We start from the raw sequence: 15,713 nt of genomic DNA, 5'->3' as shown, positions 1-15,713 counted from the left end.
AAACGAAACCTTTTTTAAATTATAAAGCACGCCATATCTTGTTCTCTTCAATAGTAATGCCATACCTCAGCTACTGTGTGGAGGTTTGGGGCAATACATATCCCAGCAATTTACAGTCACTTGTGGTACTTCAAAAAAAAGGCAATAAGAATAGTGCACAAGGCTAAATACCTCGAACATACAAATAGACTGTTCTTGGAATCCAAGCAGTTAAAATTCCCGAGTTTTGGATTCGAAGGTGACTTCGACTGCCTCACGTGGATGGTGGTTGGCGATTCCTGTGCCTCTGAGGATCGGAGTTTTCCCGACCGCGGCTGCGACATTAACGTGAGAAGGATCAGTCTATTTCTTGGATGTGATGGTCCGACCGCTGTTTCAACATTGGTTTGGAATCCGTCTATTTCCTGGATCGTCAAGACGATACGACCTCAGGCCCAGACGTTGCCCTAGGATGGCGTCTGGTTGGACCAATGGACCAATGCCTTTCACACTGACAGACTTGACCTGGAGTGAGCCGTTTCTGGTTGTTGGCCATGTTTTGTGCTGCTCTTTTTTGTTTGTCATGTGTTGATTTGGTTACCATATTTGCCCATGTTTGTTGTTGAAATTGAGGTTCATGTTTTTCAAAGCTTTTGAAGTTCAAAGAGTAAAACCCACTGTGCATTTGTTTTTGTTATTTTTCATATAGTCTTTGCCCTATGTGCCTTTCAGCCTTTACAGTCGTCTATGTATAGCATGCTGTTTAGCTGTTTTATGGTTCATCTTCAGCTGTGTACGGCTGTGGACAGCCTTTTTCTCATCAGGGGGGACTATGTAACGGTCACTTCTGTGATCCTCTTTGTTCCTTAGGACATCCACCACACGGTGGCGCCTCTTTATGTTGTATGTTCACTTTCTTTTTCAGTTGCTACCTACTTTTTGGGGAGTCAAGTGTGATCATGTGTGCATGGTCCGTTGCACTCCCAAGTGACGAGTGGTTGAGCTGGATTTATTTATTTTTGTCTATTAAAAGTGCATAAGTGGACGTCTACTCCCTTTTTTACCTTTTATGCACTCATCCTGCCCTGCCACGCGTTACAAATCGCTTGTGCTTTAGTGCTTACACAATGAAAAAAGTCATAATGTTTCTGTTTTCAGTAGACGTCACCATAATATTTCTGTTTTCAGTAGACGTCACCATAATGTTTCATTCTGGTTTCTGTTCTCAATAAAAGACGCGGTCCCCAAGTTGGAGGCAGAGAAGCTTGTTGGGAGCCACTCGCTCCGCATCAACCGTCCTCCTGACGGCCGTCAGCGTAAAAACGTATCTCCGTCTACTGTCTGATCCTTGTCTTCGTGCTCCTCTAGGTCTTTATTATTTTGCTAGATACAAGTAAGTTTAGACCTAACACCACCGTACAACAAAAAAAAGAGTTTTTGTCCTTCAATTTTAGGTGTGGACTTGTGGAACAAACTTACTGAGGACCAAAAGAAAAGCGCTAATTTGAGCGTGTTTAAGAGAAAATACAAAGATCTTGTTTTCTGTAATTATAGAAATGAATTATAGTATTTATGTTGAGAAAATGTTGAGTGATGCCAACAATTGTTCTTTAGGCATTATTGAACTGCTGTGAATTGTATTTGTTTTGTCTGATTCATGCTGATGAGTATGTAGCGGACAAAGGGGTAGGATTCATATAAGTTTTTACTTCTTCCTACTCCTTTTCGAATCTTATGTTTTGTTTGTATTCTTGTATATCCATAATGTGATGCATGTTTTCGAAATAAATTCAATCAATCAATCAATCAATCAATTTTTGCCAACTGATCGTGTCTTTACTGCTGAGTCAGGTAGTTCAGTACTGCTCTGCGAGACGCATTACTGTTTCTGGATGTTTCCTAAGATGTACTGCCTGTCGCTGTCAGTTCAGCCAATGAGGCAAACTTACAGATATTTCTGCCAGTGCTTGCATGTTATCAGTCCACAATGTGCGAAATAATGAAAAGTTTCACAGTATTTATTTACCATTTGCTATTAAATTTAAAAATACAGTTCAGATATGTATTTCAATACAATGTGTATTATATAGATTAATTTGTTTTTAATTGAGAGACTGCTTGATAAAGTATTAGTATTCAAAGAATATCGTTACTATTAATTGTTTGCCTGCAATTTAAAGAAAACGAGTTGACAGTAAATGTTTCAACATACGATTATGGACATTACTGCAATTCTTATAATAATCAGCTTTTCCCCATAGTTACTGCACTGTCAGCACACTTTGATATACATTAGGACAACTGATAGCTTGTGCAGTTTATAACACTTATCAGAGATAGTATGTAAGAATGTAAAAACATAGGTCAATGGCTTCCTCTGGAAAAGTGAGAGGATGAAGACCATTTTCTGTCATGGCAAGGCAACAAATCTACAAAAAAATATATACAGTATATATGTCAACACAGTCCTCTCTGCAGACACACAGGGATAGGGTCCTCTGCAGACAATCTTCTCTGTAGGTTATCTTTATTTGAGATACCTCTTTAAGGTACTCTTGGCGCCAAAAAAAATGGGGTAGGGTTGGTACTAGACCCCCAGCTGTAGGTACAGCATTCCTGCTTGGTCAAATTCTGATCCAGCGGTGAAGAACTTCCTGCTGTTCTCTGAAAAAATGGGCACAACACGTGAGAAAAGTTCATAAATTCGAGCCATCTGTGGAAAAATATTTTGATATATTTAAGTACAACAGTGTAACTTTGCTCGTAACTTGTAAATCTGCAATAGAAGGCGTATCTGCTGCTAAATTTAAAATTTGTATTTGACAAGACGTGTTGGCATTTGTGTGTGTAAATAAATTTTTTTTAGAGTTATATAAGGCTAATCAATGCCGTTTGCTGGCGCCTGAATGTCGTATTTCTTGTAGGTTTGCATTAAGCTAGCGGGACACCTCAACATATCCATTGGAGGAGGAGATACCTCATGTTTGTGCAAAAGCATTTTCTTCGCAAAAAGAATGCAGCCACTGCAATTGACTACACAAATGGATAACACATATTATACACGATTATTATGAGAATTGTATAGCAATTTGGACGCCCATTTTACGTGTGAAAAACCGCTGCTGTAAGCATTCGGTTATGTTACTCGGGCAGAAGAAAATGTTCTAAAAAACGGAGACGCTTCGAGCAGTTTACATCCAATTGCATCTCTTAGCTGGTTACGTTATAACTAGAACATAATAAGCATGACTCATATTGATACTTTACCTTAATTGAGCCAGTCATGCGACCGTCATAAGCAGTTTGAAGGTGTACGCGAGAGGTGTCCTCCACTCCATTCTTGAACTTGCAGGACGCAGTTCGCGCGAGACGTCCAAGTACCTCGATAACTCACGAGTGCTTGAATTTTGAATAATTTTTTTTTTCTTGGTAGCCATTAGCATTAGCCAAGCTCAGAAGAAAATATTCATTTGAAAAACAACCGTTTGAAGGTCTCGCGAGAGGTGTCTTCCAGTATTGAACATGTAGGATAGAGTTCGCGCGAGACTTCCAAGTGCTTGAATTTTGGATAAATATTTTTTCCTTGGGAGCCAAGCTCAGGAAAAAAAAAATTCAAAACACAAACCCAAAAATAAATTATTTTGAAAAACAAAGTTGGAAAAAAAATTATTAAAAAAACAAACACAAAAATAAATTATTTTGAAAAACAAAGTTGGAAAAAAATTATTTCAAAAAACGAACCCGAAAATAAATTGTTTTGAAAAACAAGGTTGGAAAAAAGCAATTTAAAAAACAACCCTCAAAATAAATTATTTTCGAAAAACAAAAGTTGGAAAAAAATTCATTCAAAAAACAAACCCAAAAATAAATTACTCAGAAAAACGAAGTTGGGGAAAAAAAATTAATTCAAAAAATGAACTCAAAAATAAATTACTAAGAAAAACGGAGGGTTGAAAAAAAAATTAATTCAAAAAACAGCCCCCCCCCAAAAAACATTAGAAAAACGGAGAGTTGAAAAAAATTAATTAAAAAAACAGCCCCCCATTTTTTAAATTTTTCATGTGAATGCAATACGCTTTTGTACAAAAGAAATGTTTTATTTTGTTATTTTATTTATTTTTTAAGGCCGTTTCAAACTATTGGCAGCCTAGTGTGAAGGGTTGAGCAGCAACCTATTCATTGTGTATTGTCATGTCCGTAACTATACGAGGCCCCCTTAAGAGACGATCGGACGGGGAGCTGTGATGTAGAAGGAAGCAAGAAGGAGATAGCGGTCGCATGTCGCGGAAGCCCGCAGTTATTTTGTTCTTGTTTTTCTTTAGAAGGGCAGGACTGTTACAGCGGACGGATATACGCAATCATGGCTGACGAAATCTTGATAAATGCGCTTTTTTCCCCCCCAAGTTTTTTTTTTTTTTTTAAGCTCTGGGACACTCGAAAAATGTCCCTCATACCTCTCCTTGCTAAGCTGAATGGTACCTCGATGTGCGTTTGTGTGGAAATGTAGTTCATGAACAACAACAAAAAAACTATTCACCTTCTCACCGAAACTAGTAAAACTCTTTACATGGCAATTAGAATTTCCCCCTACACCTTGAAATGGGTCCATTACAAGGGCGTAGGTTTGCTCTCAATATTGGTGGGGACGATATAACAGCATAACCTGCATGTACACTTTTTGCTGGGGACAGGACATTAAAAAAACCCAAACTGATTAGGTGAAAGGGGGTCAGGGCTACATTTCTCACCAATATGAACCTAATTATTTGATAGGCTAAATGATCAATGCACAAATAAATCTGTATTGACTTGTACCAACTTTCACACCGCAAATTTTTAACGTTTTAATCTGATGATTTTACTTAAATCTATTCAAATAATTTTTTCCATCTTGTTTTGAGTGTTAAAGACTAACAGATTAATGGGTCAGATTATTCAATTTACTTTAGGTAGATATTACCATTTGTTGTAATTAGAGCCCATACATCTAAAGGTTGGTCATTTTTCACCAAAATTAAGGGGGAAAAGGATTTCAAATAATGTTTTGAACAATATCACTTCTTGAAATAAGATCATTTCTGACGAAAAAAAAAAAAGTATTTTTTTAAAGATTAAATATACTCACATTTTGCTTAAAAAACGAGTGTTAAGATTAATTTCAGATAGCCATTTTTCTTATTTCAAGAAATCCGAGTAAAATTTACTTGAAGCACTTGCAGATAATTTCACCTATTTCTATTAGGAATACACTGAAAACAAGAGAATTTAACCAGTCATCCGCCAATCAAACGTGTGTTTGAGAGGAAAAAAAGGTGTCATTGTGTAAGTCTGAACATAATGAAAATAATTCACTTAATAATCATAGGGTCAATTCTATCCTTACAAAATATGTAAAGACAATCTAAATGACCTCTATAACTGACCTCATTATATAAAGCAAATAAGTTTGCCTAAAAGTTGGTGGGGACTATTTGAGCATCCTGAAAAGTTCCTAGTGTTATGGCTCCAACATCCCTATGCAAACCAAATGCCATTGGTCTATTAACAGAAGGACTAGCATTGTTGTGTTAATGTAGTACATACAGTATTAGGGCCAAATAAAAGGAAAAAGAAGGACTACGAGATGTAAGTAGTACTAATGCTACAAGAAAAAAAAAGTCGTATTATTACGTAGTGTAATGTAGCTGTAATCAGCCACGCATTTTACATACATGTACCGTAGCTGAGAGCTATGACATTAGCCTGGCTAATGAAATATTTCAAATAGATCTTTGTTATAGTTCTTCTTGGGAAACAAAATGTGGAAAAAAAATTAATTTGTCATGATATGATGCAATTTTGCCGTGGCACGACATGGTGAGGCGGTCTGACTTCGATGCAGCCCACCACCGCAGCTTCAAAAAATCCTCGGGGAAACCTTGAATTCTCAGTCTGATGTGTGCTACAGTGGGTTTAAGTCATATATTTTGTTCCCAGCTTCTAAGTGGTATTTCCTAGTTTGTTTGGTCGCATTGACATATAAAAACACTTTTGTTTCCCAAAAAGTTTGGGTTTGTGGTCACAACTTTGAAATTCTATTTTCCACTTTTCTTTACTGTTGTGCTTTCAAATGCTTTTTATATGTAGATTTCCTCCTTATTTCACGGACTTAGTTTGACCTGAAATGCAAAGAAATGACATTTAACAAATATTTGCATAACTACGACGTAAACTCTGAAATTCAGAATATAGCCTCTAATATGAGCAAAACCAAACTTTTACCCTTTCAGTGCCGCTTTTTCAGTTATTTGGACCCAACTAACACAAATAAAATGATTACAAGCCAGTAACAATTGGTGTTATTGGCAGTTCAAATAACTTGCTCCATCTGTTCTCATCAATATCTATCCCAAATACATACAAACACACGCACACACAAGGTTACTTTTTCCATTTATTACAATATTGGTGCTGTGGATACCAGTGTCCTTGTGCATGTTTGCTCCACTATTTCTCAAAATAATCGCCAAATTTCTTAAAATGTATTTTTATTTTTAATAAATTTTTCACGAAACAAAAAAAAAAAATTGCTATTTGATGATATTTTGATATATGGCGGGAAACAGACAAGACCGAAAAAGCAGTTTCTGCTCTTGCACTACTCTTTAAAATAAACTGCTTTATTTTAAGCCAAAACAACTGTTGTGTTTGATAGAACAATATCTATAAACTAACATAGCAGATTCATGCTATGCAGATTCATTAAAAACAAGTTTGGACGCATTAAGCCCCAAAACTGTTTTTAATTTGTCCGTTTTACCCTGGAAACCCCCGTTTTCAGACGTTGCGCAACCGCTTTCGTTTTAACCCAGCCATGAAACTAAATTAATTATATTTAATTTTCAAAGTGTCATTTTTAGCTTAGAGTCGGTAATTGGTTTCTAATATATCATGTAAAAAAAAAAACACTTTAAAAAAATTATTCACTTGCATATTTTAAACTTTTAAACAATTTATGTCACAATGACAAAATTGGCGTCTGTAAAAAAAAGTCACGGATATCTATCACGGATATCTACCACATAACTAACGCTTAATTGTATTTTTTTTTTGTTTTGTTTCGTTACTGTCGTATTTTCTCCGATATGTTAGATTAGAAAGAATTGATCCAAACAAAGAAAAACTGGAAAAAAAAAAAAAAAAAAAGGGGTTAAAAGGGTAAATATATGAAAAAGAAAATCGACCAGTCCTTGATGTCTGTGATTTCTGCATCGCGACCCTTGTTATATTACAATGTTTCACCCATAAAATCCCCCAAAAATCCGGCTGTGGCCATTCACATCTGTGTCTTGACACATATAAATATAATAAATGCTACATGGAGTTTTTGGATTGAAACAATGTAAGTATATGATAATATCTTGCTAAATCATGGCGCCTTCTATTCTGCTCTCTCATGCTCTCACCTCCAGTTAGGGTTTCGCTGTTTAATTTTTATTTTATTTTATTTATTAATGCATTCCTGATTAAAAATGTTCTTCCCACAGGAAAATTGAGATTTTAAGCTTTCCAATGATGTATCACATGTGCATATCGAACAACTTTGAAATTTGGCCAAATTGGGGGTCTTAGAGCGGAACTTCATGTCACCAGAGTGTTTTCCGCCAGTTAGTTACAGTGCCTTGCAAAAGTATTCGGGCCCCCTTGAATCTTGCAACCTTTCGCCACATTTCAGGCTTCAAACATAAAGATATGAAATTTAATTTTTTTGTCAAGAATCAACAACAAGTGGGACACAATCGTGAAGTGGAACAACATTTATTGGATAATTTAAACTTTTTTAACAAATAAAAAACTGAAAAGCGGGGCGTGCAATATTATTCGGCCCCTTTACTTTCAGTGCAGCAAACTCACTCCAGAAGTTCAGTGAGGATCTCTGAATGATCCAATGTTGTCCTAAATGACCGATGATGATAAATAGAATCCACCTGTGTGTAATCAAGTCTCCGTATAAATGCACCTGCTCTGTGATAGTCTCAGGATTCCGTTTAAAGTGCAGAGAGCATTATGAAAACCAAGGAACACACCAGGCAGGTCCGAGATACTGTTGTGGAGAAGTTTAAAGCCGGATTTGGATACAAAAAGATTTCCCAAGCTTTAAACATCTCAAGGAGCACTGTGCAAGCCATCATATTGAAATGGAAGGAGCATCAGACCACTGCAAATCTACCAAGACCCGGCAGTCCTTCCAAACTTTCTTCTCAAACAAGGAGAAAACTGATCAGAGATGCAGCCATGAGGCCCATGATCACTCTGGATGAACTGCAGAGATCTACAGCTGAGGTGGGAGAGTCTGTCCATAGGACAACAATCAGTCGTACACTGCACAAATCTGGCCTTTATGGAAGAGTGGCAAGAAGAAAGCCATTTCTCAAAGATATCCATAAAAAGTCTCGTTTAAAGTTTGCCACAAGCCTCCTGGGAGACACACCAAACATGTGGAAGAAGGTGCTCTGGTCAGATGAAACCAAAATTGAACTTTTTGGCCACAATGCAAAACGATATGTTTGGCGTAAAAGCAACACAGCTCATCACCCTGAACATACCATCCCCACTGTCAAACATGGTGGTGGCAGCATCATGGTTTGGGCCTGCTTTTCTTCAGCAGGGACAGGGAAGATGGTTGAAATTGACGGGAAGATGGATGCAGCCAAATACAGGAACATTCTGGAAGAAAACCTGTTGGTATCTGCACAAGACCTGAGACTGGGACGGAGATTTATCTTCCAACAGGACAATGATCCAAAACATAAAGCCAAATCTACAATGGAATGGTTAAAAAATAAACGTATCCAGGTGTTAGAATGGCCAAGTCAAAGTCCAGACCTGAATCCAATTGAGAATCTGTGGAAAGAGCTGAAGACTGCTGTTCACAAACACTCTCCATCCAACCTCACTGAGCTCGAGCTGTTTTGCAAGGAAGAATGGGCAAGAATGTCAGTCTCTCGATGTGCAAAACTGATAGAAACATACCCCAAGCGACTTGCAGCTGTAATTGGAGCAAAAGGTGGCGCTACAAAGTATTAACGCAAGGGGGCCGAATAATATTGCACGCCCCACTTTTCAGTTTTTTATTTGTTAAAAAAGTTTAAATTATCCAATAAATTTTGTTCCACTTCACGATTGTGTCCCACTTATTGTTGATTCTTGACAAAAAATTAAAATTTTATATCTTTATGTTTGAAGCCTGAAATGTGGCGAAAGGCTGCAAGGTTCAAGGGGGCCGAATACTTTTGCAAGGCACTGTAAGTTTTAAGGCACTCTAAACAGTAAGTCCTAATAGGATTTTGAGTTTTTGCAATGTTCAAAATAAATGTATGATACCTGCTGTATAGTAGCAGTGCAGTTCAAAGCCGAACCATACGGTTCGCCCTGTACGGTTCAAAACGCCTTTATGAACCGCGCCTTTTCGGTTTCGCAATCAATTTCTTCCGAACGCTTGTGGAATAAATTGGTTGAGCTCTGTGTGCCTGTGTGTGACTGTGACGTGAAGCACAGCTGTGGAGAAATTCCCGCTCCGCAAGTAAATTTCCAATCGCTGTCAAATACCTGCGTAATAGGAGCCGAGTAATGCCCTCTCTCGCTTACAAGCGATGTGAAAGTGAAACAAGAAAGAAAACAGAAAAAGCTATGGCGAGCGGAGGAGTGGCGAGACCGAATTTTGAGGAAGCACCGGCTTCTTTCAAATCTGCGGTGTGGCAACATTCCGGTTTCCCAGTGGACTACAATGCGGAGGGAGAGAAAACAAGAAAATAACCCGTGCAGTGGGGATGTGCATACCAAAAGACATGCAGCCATATTCCGGGGTTGAAGATGCAGGCTTCGTTCATTTAATTGCAATGCTTGACCCGCGTTACATTGTTCCCTCGCGGACATATTTCTCCAACAACGTAATCCCTGACATTTGTGAAATGGCACGCAAAGCCATTGAAGATGATTTCGCTAAAGCACATAGTTTCAACCTGACCACTGATAGTTGGACGTCCCGTGTTGGGACATGAAAAGTGCAGTCCTGCAAACTCCTATCTATGAAAGCCATACCAGCGCCAAATTAGTTTAGGAATTGTGCACCGCAGTGGATAAGTGGAAGTTGAAGCGGCCTAATATATATACCAGTCTCCACAGATAACGCATCCAACATTGTCAACGCAGTGAACGAAACTGAGGGACTAGGGCCACAGATTGGCTGCTTTGCCCACACTGTTAATCCGGTAGCCAAAAGAGCACTGTCAAACAACCCTGCTGTGTCCCGCCTCCTGGGGAAAGTGAGGAGAGTGCCATTGGCAGCCATCCCAAAATGTTTCATTCAATCAACTCATGCATTTTATTTAAAATTACGGATATACCGTATTTTCCGCACTATAAGGCGCATCGGAGAACAAGGCGCAACTTCAATGAATGGCCTAGTTTAAAACTGTTTTCATATATAGGACACACCCCCATTATAAGACGCAGTAGTAGTAGTTTTTGGGGCTGCATTATGCATCCACTAGTTGAAGCTGCGTTAAAGGGAATAAAAATATTGATCCATATACAGTGGGGCAAATACGTATTTAGTCAACCACTAATTGTGCCAGTTCTCCCACTCGAAAATATTAGAGAGGCCTGTAATTGTCAACATGGATAAACCTCAACCATGAGAGACACAATGTGGAAAAAAAACAGAAAATCACATTGTTTGATTTTTAAAGAATTTATTTGCAAATCGTGGTGGAAAATAAGTATTTGGTCAATACCAAATGTTCATCTCAATACTTCGTGATGTACCCTTTGTTGGTAATAAGGGAGGCCAAACGTTTTCTGTAACTCTTCACAAGCTTTTCACACACTGTTGCTGGTATTTTGGCCCATTCCTCCATGCAGATTTCCTCTAGAGCAGTGATGTTTTGGGGCTGTCGTTGGTCAACGCGGACTTTCAACTCCCGCCACAGATTTTTTATGGGGTTGAGATCTGGAGACTGGCTAGGCCACTTCAGGACCTTGAAATGCTTCTTACGAAGCCACTTCTTTGTTGCCGTGGCTGTGTGTTTGGGATCTTTGTCATGCTGAAAGACCCAGCCACTTCTCATCTTCAGTGCCCCTGCTGATGGAAGGAGATTTTCACTCAAAATCTCTCGATACATGGCCCCATTCATTCTTTCCTTTACAGAGGTCAGTTGTCCTGGTCCCTTTGCAGAAAAACAGCCCCAAAGCATGATCTTTCCACCTCCATGCTTCACAGTGGGTATGGTGCAATTCAGTATTCTTTTTCCTCCCTTTTTGGTAGAAACACGAGAACCTGTGTTTCTACCAAAAAGTTCTATTTTGGTTTCATCTGACCATAACACATTCTCCCAGTCCTCTACTGGATCATTCAAATGCTCTCTAGCGAACCGCAGATGGGCCTGGACATGTACTTTCTTCAGCAGGTGGACACGTCTGGCAGTGCAGGATTTGAGTCCCTGGTGGCGCATTGTGTTACTGATAGTAGCCTTTCTTACTGTGGTCCCAGCTCTCTGTAAGTCATTCACTCGGTCCCCCCGTGTGGTTCTGGGATTTTTGCTCATCGTTCTTGTTATCATTTTGACGCCACGGGGTGAGGAGGGAGTTGAAAGTCCATGTTGCCCAACGACAGCGCCAGAACATCACTGCTCTAGAGGAGATCTGCATGGAGGAATGGGCCAAAATACCAGCAACAGTGTGTGAAAAGCTTGTGAAGGGTTACAGAAAACGTTTGGCCTCCGTTATTGCCAACAAACGGTACATAACAAAGTATTGAGATGAACTTTTGGTATTGACCAAATACTTATTTTCCACCATGATTTGCAAATAAATTCTTTAAAATCAAACAATGTGGTTTTCTGTTTTTTTTTTTTTCCACATTCTGTCTCTTGTGGTTGAGGTTTACCCATGTTGACAATTACAGGCCTCTCTAATATTTTCAAGTGGGAGAACTTGCACTATTAGTGGTTGACTAAATACTTATTTGCCCCACTGTATAAGGCACATTGGATTATAAGGGGCACTATCGGCTTTTGAGAAAATTGAAGACTTTTTGGTGCGCCTTACAGTGCGGAAAATACGGTACTTTTATTTTTTTTGCCCACAGCAAAATATGTGTGGGCATCACCAATACAACATTTGGAGGTCAAATTGGGCTGCAATTGGTCCCTGGGCCGCAAATGTTGAGTCCCCTGTCCTATATGAATGAAATAAAATCTTAAAAAAAAAAAAAAAACACGCTTTTACTACTGTGTGTGTATTTCAATAGTCAGTCACTACACTAGCCAGAGAGCTAAAAAGCATTTTAACAGTTGTAAATGCTTACATTTGAAGTGTTTCATTTTCTAAAAAGCAAAATAAAGGCAGTGTTTTGGAAAGTCGGACTTGGTTTTTGTTTTTTTGTTTTTTTATATGCAAAACACAAATCGAAACCGAACCGAAACTGTGATCCCAAAACAGAGGTTCAAACCGAACCGTTGCACCCCTACTGTATAGGTGCACATTAGGGACCAGTGCTACTTGGCGTTTTATCCAGCAATGACTACTGAGCTAAAATTGACAGTTATCATTATTAAGTTTTTATTTTACACCCTAGTCACTCTACAGCGCTATGTTTTCACAAATTAAATAAAGACACGTTAGTCACGCATCAACAGTGGTCATAATTAATAGAAACCTAGCACTCTGCAGGGCTAATATCACGTGAGCGAGTGACAGTAACTTTAATCTTATTTATTAGCACTGAGAAGTCTACTGCTTTAAGATGGCGGCTGTTTACTAACGCCGCCGAGTCAGTCATTTCACATCTAGTTCTACAACATGTGATATCTATGAGACGCATCAGATGGTACCTGCTACCACTGAAGCATCATGCGGACATAGTCTGTCGCGGCTGTCGGCTGTAGTAAGGTTTTTTTTTTTTTTTTTTTTAAATTGCTTCTTCGTCTATGCACGTGACATCAGTGCGTTGTCCCGCATTAAAAGTAGTCCGGGCAAAACGTGATGCTTAAAGTAGGGGTGGGCCATCTTAGGCACCCCGCGATTCGATTTGATTACGATTCAGTGTGCTACGATCCGATTATTAAACGATGAGCGCCGTATTGACGGTGATCGCGGTTATCGCGATTATCGATGCATCGCACATTACTACTTAATACAGTAGCCAAAAAAAAATTATGTCCATTATTTATTTAAAATATCTTAATAATTCAACAGGAACAATGAAAACATGCCCATACAACAAAAGCTGCCCTTAAGCTGCTTTTTTATTTTATTTTATTTTTTACAAGAAAGTGCAAAAACATTAACCATTTTAAAGGGAGTACTTATTTCACTCAACAATACAATAAAATTTACACAGGTACAGTACAAGAGGGTTCGTGTACTCACCTCTTTTAGATGCACACAGTCTCAGGACATTTTTCAATTGAGATACCTTAAAACTACTGCTGGACATCTAAATGACAAGGAGCAACTCTCTCTCTCTCTTCCCCTCTTGCTCAAAAAAAAAAAACTTGTGCACAAAAGCACCGACCACCGATTCGCGTTTCTGTTCCTGCCTGTCTAGTACACAAATTTATTTTCAAGTCTTTTCAAAAGGAGTAAATCTCTCTCTCAGTAACCAGCAGCATCCATCATAACGTGCGCGCACCCGTTAACGGTGCCCGGCGGCAGACGTGTCTTGAATTTTGTTCTGCTATGAGCGGCTGTCATAAAGTTATGAGGGAAAAACATCGTAATCGAATCGTCACGTGTCGAATCGATATGCATGTAATAATCGATTTTTTGGAACTCCTCTAGCTTAGAGCTGGCAAAATTAAACGATTCCTCGAGGTGTATAAAATTACTCGGATCAGTTTTTAAACTCGAGTTACTCGAGTTGCTCGAGTATTTGTTTCAGCTATAATGGTTAATATGTGTTGTGTAGGGAACTGCTCAGTATGTAGGAAATTGCTGAACTTCTGTGGTAAAATCTCCCCAAAATCATGTTCTTCAGGACTTACTTCCTCCTCCTACCCACTTTCAATTTCGCATTGCGAACCGTTGCACAATAAAGTCAACGAGTCTTGACTGCTATTTTATATTGAGTCCTACAGCATCTGCCGGAACCCTTGCCTTGGACTACGTTATCGGTTTCAGTGATAAGGAGACAAACAGTTACAAAAATTATTTTGCACAAGTTCAATAGTTATGGATCTATGAGAGTCTTGACAATTGTTTTGAAACCGTGATAGGCACACTTTAAATCAAAGTAACACTACTGTGGTTTTTGTGTTTTAATACTTTTCTCTACTACTGTACTAAAACACCAACTCATATTTTATAGCAATGCTTTCAGATTAGTAATCAAGACTATTTTAGTGTTCCCTGAGCACGAATGCATTAGCAAGCAGGAACCAAGGATGTGCTCCTTTTAAGTCTTCTTGTACATTTAATGTCATCCCACCATTCCTTTGAAATTTAAGTCAATATTTGGACTTGGAGTTCAGACACACAATTATTAAATTTAAAACTTCAAAAGTTCTATTTATGCTACAAAATGTGAATCCTGAATAGAAATCTTACCAGGTCGGCATATGTTTTGCACAAAGCAGCCAATTTTTCTTCAGGTGTGGCTAAGGAATTCAACGCCTGCATAAGAAGGACAACCTCCTTCCCTGAAAAACAAAATCAAAACAAAGCGCGTTAGTATTTCACAAAAACAGGTAATTATACAAGTTATTCAGCAACTGTTGTGTAATATCTTATACAAGCCAATACAAGAACAACTGAACTTGGATATAACACACTACTCACTAGCCAGTGTCCAGATTGGAAAGTAGCATGATATAAAGGATGCAAGGCAACAGCGAGCAAAGTCAGCATGTGTTATTATATTTTATCTTCCACTCTTAAAGCAGACATCCATTTGCTTCACCAAGTACCTATGTCTCTGTGACATGATCAAATCAACCACTCATGATAAATTACATCAATTAATTTCTTTCTGAAATAACGCAGTTTTGAAGGGGACGTAGTGTATTTAAGAAACATTTACTTCTGCTAGGTCAGTTAGGTAGCAGAGGGGGTTGTTAATCAGTCAATCAATAGCTGTTTTTTTGTTAATGAAATTACCAACAGGAGCATCAGAAAGGCAACGAGGTTGAGGCCGCCGATACTTTTTTCCCCTCTTCATCTCTTTTGGCTGATTTTTTTTATTGACCGACTTTCTACTGCTGTAGTTTTTCATTGCAAGTGCAAGGAACAGGATGAGCACAGCCAGAGCTCTACAAAATGACCTCCATCAGGAAACTGGTGGGAATGTTTCTGACCAAACAATCAGAAACAAACAGATTCCATGAGGATGGCCTGAGGAACCGACGTCCTGTCGTGGGCTCTGTGTTCACTGGCCAGCACAGCAGAGTTTGATGGTTATTTGTCACTGGCGCCCTGTGCTCTTCATTGATGAGAGCAGGTTCAATCTGAGCACATGCAATAGACGTGAAAAGGTCTAGAGATGCCATGGAGAACATTATGCTGTCTGCATCATCATTAAGCATGACCGGTTTGGTGGTGGGTCAGTGATGGTATGTTGAAGCATATCCCAAGAAGAACACACAGACTGCTACAGGTTAGGTCATGGAAGCTTGACTGCTATCAGGTATCGGAATGAAACCCTTGGACCCATGGTCAGAACCTACGCTGGTGCAGCAGGACCTGGGTTCCTTCTGGTC

The 15,713-nt window shown here is 38.9% G+C and overlaps 1 protein-coding gene across 2 annotated transcripts in view; it reads right to left on the bottom strand.

Annotated features, from left to right (window-relative positions):
• LOC130920017 (gamma-taxilin-like) overlaps nt 1–15,713 on the bottom strand; it is an 86,754-nt gene that overhangs the window by 53,524 nt on the left and 17,517 nt on the right. For both annotated transcript variants that reach the window (XM_057842770.1, XM_057842781.1), the window contains exon 4: nt 14,566–14,657. In XM_057842770.1, coding sequence (XP_057698753.1) covers nt 14,566–14,657 — 92 coding nt within the window. The remainder of the gene's footprint in view (nt 1–14,565; nt 14,658–15,713) is intronic.

Source organism: Corythoichthys intestinalis, chromosome 1, assembly GCF_030265065.1.
Source record: "Corythoichthys intestinalis isolate RoL2023-P3 chromosome 1, ASM3026506v1, whole genome shotgun sequence".
Lineage (NCBI taxonomy): Eukaryota > Metazoa > Chordata > Actinopteri > Syngnathiformes > Syngnathidae > Corythoichthys > Corythoichthys intestinalis.
The sequence above is the reverse complement of the archived record's forward strand: the minus strand, read 5'-3'. Positions and strand labels throughout refer to the sequence as shown.